At 43.9% G+C, this 12,141-nt stretch overlaps 1 protein-coding gene across 2 annotated transcripts in view; it reads left to right on the top strand.

Annotated features, from left to right (window-relative positions):
• Positions 1–12,141, top strand: part of LOC138516905 (E3 ubiquitin-protein ligase TRIM39-like) — a 146,002-nt gene that overhangs the window by 26,934 nt on the left and 106,927 nt on the right. For both annotated transcript variants that reach the window (XM_069632361.1, XM_069632362.1), the window contains exon 3: positions 4,853–5,083. In XM_069632361.1, coding sequence (XP_069488462.1) covers positions 4,853–5,083 — 231 coding nt within the window. The remainder of the gene's footprint in view (positions 1–4,852; positions 5,084–12,141) is intronic.

Raw genomic sequence — 12,141 nt, 5'->3', positions numbered from 1 at the left:
AAGACTGATTCGAATGCTTTATACTCGGGTGGAATTCCCGACACCACCCCCCCCAACGGTATGGGAATTCACAACCTCTGATCCATCATCATTCAGCGTGAGTTGAGCTAATGCTCCCAAGGCCCGAGAAGGAGTATCGGTTGCTTGATGGACTGGGAGACAATAGTTCTAACAAATTTCAGACTCGAAGAGTACCGTGCCTGATTGCCAATTAATCAGAGGATTGTGTTTACGTAACCATGGTATTCCTAATATAATACCGAATTGGGGTGTGGTAATCAAATCAAAACTTTAATGTCTCTGTGTGGATGCCTTGTATGGTCAACAATAGAGGTGCAGTTTGGTGTCTAACAGGACCAGAGACTAACGCAGTACCATCTACGGCCTGAACAGGTTCAGGTCGGGTTTTTACCACTAAAGGTAGATTGAGGGAATGGGCTAACGCTATGTCAATATAGTTCCCAGTAGCACCCGAGTCAATGATGATCGTGACTGCGTGAGAAATACCAGTAGAAGGACAAAGAGTGGCCTTTACAAAGATGGGTTGAACACGGGCAAAGGCAGGAGGGATATCCGGGGACGAAGACTGAACACTCGGCCTGTTCTCCGGATCTAAGGTCGAGCTGTCCGAAAAACCTGACTTTTCTTGGGACGTCGAGGACATTCCTTCACATAATGTCCCGTGGTGCCACAATAAAAGCATGCATTATCCACCCTTCTACGTTGTCTCTCAGATGTTGTAATAGGGCTACGTAAACCTCCTACTTGCATAGGTTCTTCCCTACTAGAAGCAGGGGAACTGACGATTGTAGGATGGGAAGAAACCCCCAACTCAGCTTTACGCTCTGATCGCCGTGCATCTACTTGCAGAGCAAGATCCACTAGTTCCTGATACTGAGTGGGCATGGAAGGTATCGCCGCTAAAGCATCTTTCATTACATTACTCAACCCCCTATAAAAGATAACTGCCCGCTTACTTTCTGGCCATGATGTCTCGGCAACCAATTGATTGAACCTGGTGATGTAATCTATCAAAGTCCCTCTGCCCTGAGTTAGTTCTAACAACTCCAAATCCCTAGACTGTGCCTTGTGCCTGGTATCAAAGACTCGGGACATTTCTAGAACTAACAAATCAAAATCATAAAGGACCGGGCTATTATTCTCCAATAAAGGATTAGCCCAAGCGGCTGCAGTCCCAGCCAAATGGGAAAGGGCAAAAGCGGCTTTAGCAGTGGAATTGGGAAAGGCCAGAGGCCTGCACAAGAAATGTAATTTACACTGATTGATGAAAGTCCTGAACTTCTTGGGGTCACCTTGATAACGTTCAGGGGCGGCCATGGGGGAAGGGGTTGGGAGAACTACCGGAGTTGGAGCTGGAGTATTTGCCAAAGGAGGAGGTGTGGTTGGAATGCTAGCATCTCCGAATTCAGGGTCTGCAGGAAGAGAATGCTGAACACTCTGTATGGAATCTAGTCTTTGGTGAATCACCATATTCGCAGCGGCCATCTCTGCCCTTAATACTGTAATCGCCTGGACTAAAGCAGCTATGGGTTGTTCCGTGGATCCCTGCATTGTCTAACACGACTATACGGCTTCTCAGTCTGTTCTGACTTGAGTGTCGGGTAGACCATTGAAACCTCTGTCCTCAAGTGACGCACAGGGGAACTAAAAGAAACCCGCTGTGCGACCTTTGGGGCCACAGGTGGGAGATGTTACTTCCCGGATCCACTGAACCTCTGGAACACCGATGCTGCTGTCAAAAAGGAACGAGGTTAAGTACCAGGCAATTACAATATATCACAGTAACCAATGGATCTGAATAGTCTTACCTATCTGGTGTTAGGAAAACCCAGGAAACCTAGAAGGGAGGTTCGAGACTCAGATGAGGCGGTCCCTAGAACAGTAGGACCTCAGGATAGCGTGGATGCAGGATGGATCACCTGTAGAACTGAAGGCGTGACTTGAATCCCAGAAGGGAAATAGCGTAGAAGTTCAGCAAGGTATCAAAGGATAATCCAAAGGCAAGTCAGGGTCGTGTCCAAAGTCCAGCAACAGGTAAAACAGTTCCAAGCAAAGGTACAAAAGGGGTATCCGAGGGGGTCCAAGATAGAGTTCCGAAGTCCAGATAACAGTAGAGCCAAAAAACGTGACGCCAAACAGGGTCTGAAGACAGCTGAGAAGCAATGAGTGTTCCGTCTCTCAAGCCTTTTATACTGTGCGATTCTGAATCATGTGACGTCTCTGAGTCATGTGACGTCCAACAAGGTCAAGTGAGGAACGCCACTCTGGATCACGTGATCGGCGTGGAAACGTAACGCCGCCCCTTCTGTATGCTCTCCAAGGCAACTGCCAGTGCAAGAAGGGTTGCAATCGAGACCGTACACCATAACTGGTACGGAGCTTTCGGTCCTTTGGGTTAACCGAATCACATGAGCCTCGAACCCTGGAGGGAGGTGTTGGGGAAATGTGAGCAGTGTTCTGGTGTGCAGTGGAAGAGTTCTGGTGTGCAGTGGATCGATGTGCAGGGGATCGCCTAACACTCTCATACAGGATTTTGTTCCACGCTCCAATGTTTTTATAGGTTTCTAATACATTAAACCTTAGTCTCATAATAAACCTCATTAAAGAGACACATTGTGTTTTTACAACATACGCAAAAGGGCGTGGAAAAGGGAACCGTCAATTTCAACAAACGTTGAGGATTCCGGCACTTCGATGGGTCTCGGAGAAGAAGAGCAAGCAATTGGTAACACAGCCACCCGATTGCCATCTGCCATAGAACTCTCAGTCAGAAGAAATGAAGTGATCTTCCCCAAAATGTTTATATTACCAGCCTTTCGGCCAGTATCAATCGTGGGGGAAGATGTCACAGAGGAGTTGTTTAAATCCTCGTTTCCTTAGCAGTTAGGTCATACAGCTGGTCAAATGATAAAATTCACAATATTGGCAAATCCAGGTACGGAGAATGGAACGCCAAAGACTAACAGCACGGCAGCAAACTCGCAGTGCGCTCGTTCTGTATGTGCGGGTTGCTGTTTAAATCCTCTTTTCCTTAGCAGTCAGGTCCTACAGCTAGTCCAATGAAAACATTCTCACTTTTGGCAAAACCAGGTGCAGAGAATGGAACGCTAAAGACTAACAGCGAAGCAGCACCCTCTCAAAGCATTCGATTTAATGGAGTATTCTAGTTGGTCTGCCTCACTCCTGTGGTTGACTCCAGCTCTCTCTCGCTCCTTCCCTCTATCTCCCTCTCTCTCAATCATTCTTTCTCACACAATCCAATTGGTGCCACTCCCTTGACTCTAATACATTACCTCATCTTCTCCAGTCCAGTCAGGCCTAAAAACGCCTCTGAAATTAAAATCCTCTTCTAACCGCTGTGCCACACACCCGTTCTCCCTTTAGCTCCATTGCTCTTTAAGTCAGCTGCTTTACTTGGCTAATCTCTTGCTGAGCTGCACCCTGGGGTCCGGGCTGTCCCCTTCTAGCCCTGCCCGCTTTTGAGTCTCCATTCTTCTGTAGGCAGCGATGTACTCGGGCTGATTATTTTGTCCTGGATTTTCTCCAATCCTTGGTATAACTTGAATTATGGAGGTATCCTGGGTTTCCCCTGTTCCCTGTAGTATCTTTCCATTCTATGTCCCTATGCTGCTGTCCCACCATTCTCCTGGAGTGCGTCTGGGGTTGGTGAGGCAGGTGGTTAGTATCAGTGGCTTTTTGTTTAGCAGAGGCCGAAGGATCAATGCAGTTTTGAAGGCTCGCAGGATGACACCTTTTTCTGTTGATCAATTTTTGAGGGATTGGAATATGGAAGCAAGTCTGGGCTGTTACCCATGTGGGCACGTTTCAGGCCTACGATGGTGTTGCATTTGGAAAGGAGTAGAGGAGTCTGATGGTAGCAGGGAACTAGAACAGTATTAGGGATCTCTTGGTCTAGGAGGAAGTAGGAGAGGGGTAGGCTGGGAATAGAATACTTGTAGGACATTCGATAGTTGAGAATTGGGTGACCAGCTGGGCCTACTCCTGATGTTGTTTTGAGTATTCGATTCCCTGCATGGTTAGAAATCTCCATTTCCAATTCCGATTGAGCAGAAGAATATTCCATCTAAAATGATCCAGTATTGCTGAGACATATTAAGCACTCCCTTTTGCTTAACAACTTTCTTTTCATTGCTTGGCACACCATGTCGATTTCTGAGTGTATTGAAGCCGCAGCGCATGTGGCATCTGATTTTATACGAGAAGGCCATGTTGCCTGTCCATTTTGGCTTATCATAGGTAACCCAGTATACCATTGATGTTATGTAGTTTATGAAGCTGGACCTGTGATAGCAACAGGCCCATCACCCTAAAGCTTAGGGCCCGAGCTAATGGGGGGAATTCCCTAGACTGTGTCTTCCCACCTGGCCACCATCCCAGCTCATCATCCCCCCACTCTGCCTGTTGTTAATTCTCTGCGTCCCTCTTCAGCCAACCTATATAACCTTTCTAAATCATAGATTCCTAGATAACCCACTGGGTTCAATGGGAATTGGCTTCCCGCTTCCTGGGTAAACGTGTGCCTCCCGACTTCCAGAAGTGCCCCTGTGAAGCTGTGCTTATACACTCTGTATCCTTGTGCTGTATGCGCCTCATCTTGTGGTGCCGCTCTGAATCTCTTACTGCTGGTTGTTTTCCCAATGAGTCACGTGTTCCTTGTGGCCCATCTGTTATGGGCCATGACCCATGATCATGGAAAGACTCCCGGTGCTTTTGCTTCCAGACATATGAAGGCATCGGGAGGTCCATCTAAAGCAGGACAAAATTTGCAGGAACCTCCGGAAGTCTCACCTATGTTCTTTCCTCTTCACAGAATAAGCTGGAAATTGAGAGGCTGAAAATAATGCAGGAGTTTGATGTAATGCAGCAGCACCTAAAAGAACAAGAGAAGGCACTGCTTGGGAGACTGGACGAGATGGACAGGAGCATCAACGGGGCCGAAAATACACATATAGCCAAATTATCAAGTGAAATATCCTCCATCAACGCCCTGATATCCGAGATCGAGATGAAAAGTGAGCAGCTTCCAGAGGATCTCCTGAAGGTGAGAATCTGCAAGTCAGAGATGGAGAAGGGGCGGGTTGTTATGTTCTAACACTGTCTCCATGCCTTCTTAGCGCTTTGGTTCCTATAAGAGAAGTCGAGTAGGGTGGTTAGTGGGATAGCTGGGGGAAAGCAATAGTCCTTTGTTAAAGGTTTGCTACTAGACTGATCAGGGACACTGTGCTCTGTGGTGGTTATGTCTGTGTGTGACAACATGTGGCCATATGTGTTGATGAAATAGGGATGCTAGGCCATATGGATAACATCCTCTCTTACAGGTAGGTGTCTATGGCTTATGAAGCAAGTGATGTGTGTTCCTAGAGCCAGTGATGGGAGGTAGAATGGAGAGCCCATGTTCTGCTGCGGAGAAGTGTCTCCGGTTTGAGAAACCTGGGAAGATGTTTGGCTTGCAGGGTGATGTCCCCTTGTGTTTGGGGGTGCTTGATGTTGGTCAGTGTCCAGGTTACCTCATTGTAGTCTGGATGATGTAGGCATGGGTTGGATTTGGTGCACTGGCAGTGTTTAGTGGAAATGTCAGGCAGTGGATGACGCGGTGCAGGGGAGTTTGCTGTGTTTCGAGGGTTGAGTGGCATGCGGCAAGTGCTAGTCTAGAGGCACTTGGATTTTGGGATATGAGGTGGATTGTTGGTTCTTGGTAAAGAGTTATGCCACAGAAATCGCAAATGGTCAGACAAAGCATAACATTGTAGGAATCATGTGGCGTAACAAAGGTTGCACTGCGTTGCTAAAATTGCATAGCATGGCGGATAAGCTGAATCTGGAAAAAAGTAAATGGCAGCACTTGTGGATCTCTAACCACAGCCTGAAGTTCGATATCAATGATCGACTGGATTACGCCGCTTGTTTGCTTGATTAAATGCTGACCTTGACCATTTGGTGCCTATGTAAATCTTTAACTCTCTAGGAAATTAAGAGGTATTGGGCGATTTACTTAAGAACGCACCTGTAAAGGACAAAAGGAAAGCTAGACATTATAATAAGCAAAAGCAATTCTGTGATTAGTCTAAATCGTGTGGTTATTCCCAAAGGGATCCTTTCCATATTGTGCAATAATTTAGAGACTCCTCTTTCTACTAAACACACAGGCACTGTCTTGCAACAATTATTCGATGACATTGCAATGTGTATTTCAGGAAAACATTGATGGCATTTTTTTGTGATTAATGATTTTCCTATGTGCTACAGCTTCCATTTTGGCTGCCGCTACATCCTCCTAGGTACATATACAGGGATCAACATAAGGATTTGATGAGTGTAAGGAACTCATGGTGGCAACACTAAAGACAGACACAAGTGATCACAGTTCAAGGGTGTTTATTGTACTTTATAATGGGTAAGAGGAATGCCTAATCTAAACCTAAATCTAAGATGGGAGCAAGGCACGACCATCAAATAATAGTCCTAGTGGTGTCTTATCAAATAAAAAGGGCCTATACTAAAAACATAAAAAACTGATGCCAATCCTTACTGCTAAATTACAAAAAAGAGTGTGGGATAATGTTCACCCGAAAAGAAAGAAGTGTTCGCAAAATGAAAAGTTAGGATGTTATGGCTGGGTCTCCCTTACCCACGTTTTAAGCATGGGACAAGGCAGGACTTCTGAGCCCAGCACACTCCTGTCCCTCCTCTCCCTCCACCGGCCTCAGATCCTCCTTGCAACTTGGGCCTGTCTCCGTCGGGTTCACTACGGCCTTTCAAATGCAGGTTGCAATTTTCTAGAGTCTTAATGTCCTTTTGAACAACTTCTCCTTGTGGACAGCTCTTTGCCGGGTTCACTCGTGTCCAATACACAGTTCAACTTGCTTTATCACAGTATGGGATTCACTCTTGTTGGCTCTCCCCTTGGCACTTTGGGCCTCCCTCCGTCGGGTTTACTACGGCCTTTCTTTAACACAGTCCATGTAACATTTTAAGTGAGGCAATAGACTAGATGGGGAACCTAGTCACACAACCGCTCTCCGTTTGTACCCGATCTGGGTAATGTAGTTCAAAAAAAGCTGTTCCAAATAGTGCTGGTTTTATTTCTCCTAATCTATGAATTGTTCATAAATCCAAAATAAATTCAAAGACTTCATCTGGGTAGTATATGTATTTTTATCGAAGAAATCAAAAGAATGATCACTAATTAAATCTTAGTGAGGACGCAGCTGACATATTTCATTATTCGAGTAGACTTAAGATGCCAATGCATTTCGGAGTGTTAAACTCCTTCATCAGGGCAAGTCTGTACTGTTAGAGGAAGGTAACATCAACAAAAACATAAACAAATGTATAGTGGTAGAGCAATGTACAGTAAAATGTAATGATGACATAGTGATCATACAGCACATAAAAGTAAAATAATGATTACATACCCCAATTGAAACGAAGAATTCAAGTCAAGGTGCAATATGTAAAAAACAGATCAGGGAAAAGGAAAATCAGTAAAAAAAATATTGTTGCTAACATTGAACTATTGTCATGTGCTTGTAAGGGAAGGAGGATTACCTCGCTTGTAGAATGGAGTCAGGCACGGTAAAAGAAAAGGAAACAAAGTCAGGCGTGTGTTTTCACAAGGGACACGATCGGGTGCTGGAGGGAGTCCAGTGTCCGATCTGTGAAAGTGAAACCAAATTTAGTGGAGGGAGTTGAAGGCAGAAAGTAGACGGAGTAAAGTGAGCTACACAGTGCCCAGTTACCTGAGTCAAAGAATGGTGTCAGCGGTGAACGCAGCGAGCCGTTGTGCATCGCTGACTGAAACCGTTGTCAGGGAAACAGTGGATGAAAGAGACACGTGATCGCATCGCGCTGGGGAAACCCGCGCGATGCGGCATGTAACTAAAGAGGCAGCATACCACCATTAGAGGCATCCTAGATGCAGGAAAAATAATTATTGGGACTGTGGGGGCTAAATCATGAATAGTGAAAAGAAAATAATAAGAAAAATGTAAGTGACATAGACATGGAAAAAATACTCACCAGGTGCTAATACTAATATCATATAAAAAGAACGGTCCACATTACAAACCAAACCTAAAATATGTATAAACAATGTAATAGAATATCCATCGTGTCCACAAATAGCAAAATATTCAAAGAAGCGCTAATAGAAACGCTAGTCAATACCAAAGGTATCTACACTTATGGACATATATAATAACACAATAGACATTCAGGGCAGCGTAGGAAAACATGCAACCAATCTGCGAGAGGTGGTACTAGGAGGTACCACCTTGGGTCCCAGTCATGTGACCAGGAGTAGCAGACTTGATGTGATAAACCATGTTAAATCTCATTTGCAAAGTGAAAAGACACATCCTCAATGGAAGCTTATGCATACAAATGGTAACAAATGAACTGTAAATCGAAATGAAAAGCGACCCTGCTGTTTTTGTCTTAACGTCAGAGCAGCTTGTACCTGATGACAACAGTCAGTATATCGTTGTGTTATTAGCAACACCACCTCTTACAAGACATTGGGAGATAATAAACAAAACCACAATACACCACATTAGATATAGCAATGATAGTTAATCTCCTCGTTAAGACCATTGGGATACAGACTCCCAAGTTTATTGATCCAAAATGTTTCTCTTTGGTTGAGGCGGAGGCTCAAATCCTCATGTGGATTAACCTTGTTCAGTACTTCCAAAATCAAGAACCTTATTTGTGTCAAACTGTGGCGTTTCTGATTCCAGTGTCTGGCCACTGCTAAATTTGGATTTGAATTCCGAATGCACGAGCGATGCTCATTCCATCGTACTTTAGCAGCTCTCGTGGATTGGCCAACATAATATTTCCCGCAAGGGCACTTGATTCCATATATTATGTTCACACTATCACAAGTACCGAAGGACTTCAGAGGAATCTTATTGCCCGTGCGGGGATGGAACACAATGTTTCCTTTGATTACCAAATTACAGTTGGCACAGTGTAGGCAGGGGTATGTGCCTGTCCGTTGGGTGCTTGGTTCTTTTAAAGGGGGTCTGGTACGGACAAGTTCATCGCGAAGATTCCTACTTCTCTGATAGGCAAATACCGGTATTTGGTCAAATAATTTCTGCACTCTAACATCGTCCTTGAAAATGCTCCAATGTTTTTTAATGGAATTCTTGATTTTGTTGCTTTCGATTGAATATTTTGAAACATAGACCGGTGATTTGAGTTCCCTTATGGATTTAGTAATATTGGACAGCAATGTATCACGATTTAAAGCATTCACTTTCTCGGATGCTAAGTGTAGTTCTTCTTGCTTATAACCACGTGCCAGGAATTTGTCCTTCATTTCAAGTTGTTGGGCTAGACATTCTTCTGGGTCACTGACAATCTTTTTGACTCTCAAAAGTTGACTATATGAGAGATTTCTCAAGAGACTGGGCTGATGGAAGCTAAGACGGTGTAATAAATTGTTCCGATCAGTGATTTTGCGGAACAGAGTTGTACTGTAGCCACTGTCTTTCTTCTCTATTAAAACATCAAGGAATGTGATTCTGTCTTTAGATATCTCGCTCGTGAACTGGATTTGCGGGTCAATATTGTTGAGGTATTCAAAGAAATTATTGAATTGTGGATTCAGTACCTTTCCAGATTCCAAAAATGTCATCAATGTACCGTGACCACAAGTGAATGTTACGGTTCCATTCTTGATTGTTCAGTCGGTCTCGAATTTGTACATAAAGCAGTTCGCATATGATGGTGCCATGATGGCGCCCATCGATGTGCCAGAAATCTGAAGAAAGAACTTATTCTGATATTGAAAATATGAATTCTCTGTGATGAATTGAAGGAGAGTGATGATGAGTTCCTTCTGTGCACGGACCACGGGTGTTTCTAGTAAAAGCCATTCGACAGATTCTATGCCAAGATTGTTCCGCATGCCACCGCAACCAAAGATCCGGCTAAACGAATTAAACAGCTTGAATATCTAATACGCAAAGAAATGAACCGTAAGCTTCATGCAATCACCTTGGGTCGCTACCTTAAGAACCAACGCATCCCAAGAGGCCTACGCTTCCAATATTGACCCGCGAATCCAGTTCACGAGCGAGATACCTAAAGACAGAATCACATTCCTTGATGTTTTAATAGAGAAGAAAGATAGTGGCTACAGTACAACTCTGTTCCGCAAAATCACTGATCGGAACAATTTATTACACCGTCTTAGCTTCCATCAGCCCAGTCTCTTGAGAAATCTCCCATATAGTCCACTTTTGAGAGTCAAAAAGATTGTCAATGACCCAGAAGAATGTCTAGCCCAACAACTTGAAATGAAGGACAAATTCCTGGAACGTGGTTATAAGCAAGAAGAACTACACTTAGAATCCGAGAAAGTGAATGCTTTAGATCGTGATACATTGCTGTCCAATATTACTAAATCCAAAAGGGAACTCAAATCACCGCAATATTCGATCCAAAGCAACAAAATCAAGAATTCCATTAAAAAACATTGGAGTATTTTCAAGGACGATGTTAGAGTGCAGAAATTATTTGACCAAATACCGGTATTTGCCTACCAGAGAAGTAGGAATCTTCACGATTAACTTGTCCGTACCAGACCCCCTTTAAAAGAACCAAGCACCCAACAGACAGGCACATACCCCTGCCTACACTGTGCCAACTGTAATTTGGTAATCAAAGGAAACATTGTGTACCATCCCCGCACGGGCAATAAGATTCCTCTGAAGTCCGGTACTTGTGATAGTGTGAACATAATATATGGAATCAAGTGCCCTTGCAGGAAATGTTATGTTGGCCAATCCACGAGAGCTGCTAAAGTACGATGGAATGAGCATTGCTCGTGCATTCGGAATTCGAATCCAAATTCAGCAGTGGCCAGACACTGGAATGAGAAACGCCACAGTTTGACACAAATAAGGTTCTTGATTTTGGAGGTACTGAACAAGGTTAATCCACATGAGGATTTGAGCCTCCGCCTCAACCAAAGAGAAACATTTTGGATCGATAAACTTGGGAGTCTGTATCCCAATGGTCTTAACGAGGAGATTAACTATCATTGCTATATCTAATGTGGTGTATTGTGGTTTTGTTTATTATCTCCCAATGTCTTGTAATAGGTGGTGTTGCTAATAACACAACGATATACTGACTGTTGTCATCAGGTACAAGCTGCTCTGACGTTAAGACAAAAACAGCAGGGTCGCTTTTTGTTTCGATTTACAGTTCATCTGTTACCATTTGTATGAATAAGCTTCCATTGAGGATGTGTCTTTTCATTTTGCAAATGAGATATAACATGGTTTATCACATCTAGTCTGCTACTCCTGGTCACATGACTGAGACCCAAGGTGGTACCACCCGGCACCACCTTTTGCAGATTGGTTGTATATTTTCCCTTATTTTCTTATGCTGCCCTGAATGTTCATTGTGTTATTATATATGTCTATAAGTTTACACCTTTGGTATTGACTAGCGTTCCTATTAGCACTTCTTTGAATATTTTGCTATTTGTGGACACGATGGATATTCTATTACATTGTTTATACATATTTTAGGTTTGGTTTGAAATGTGGACCGTTCTTTTCATATGATATTAGTATTAGCACCTGGTGAGTATTTTTTCCATGTCTATGTCACTTACATTTTTCTTATTATTTTCTTTTCACTATTCATGATTTAGCCCCCACAGTCCCAATAATTATTTTTCCTGCATCTAGGATGCCTCTAATGGTGGTATGCTGCCTCTTTAGTTACATGCCGCATTGCGCGGGTTTCCCCAGCGCGATGCGGTCACGTGTCTATTTCATCCACTGTTTCCCTGACAACGGTTTCAGTCAGCGATGCACAACGGCTCGCTGCGTTCACCGCTGACACCATTGTTTGGACTCAGGTAACTGGGCACTGTGTAGCTCACTTTCCTCCGTCTACTTTCTACCTTCAACTCCCTCCACTAAATTTGGTTTCACTTTCACAGATCGTACACTGGACTCCCTCCAGCACCCGATCGTGTTCCTTGTGAAAACACACGCCTGACATTGTTTCCTTTTCTTTTACCGCGCCTGACTCCATTCTACACGCGAGGTAATCCTCCTTCCCTTACAA

The sequence above is a fragment of the Ambystoma mexicanum genome, chromosome 6q (genome assembly GCF_040938575.1).
Source record: "Ambystoma mexicanum isolate Mex_15411 chromosome 6q, UKY_AmexF1_1, whole genome shotgun sequence".
NCBI classification, from domain to species: Eukaryota; Metazoa; Chordata; class Amphibia; order Caudata; family Ambystomatidae; genus Ambystoma; species Ambystoma mexicanum.
This window is presented reverse-complemented; position numbering and strand designations above follow the sequence as displayed.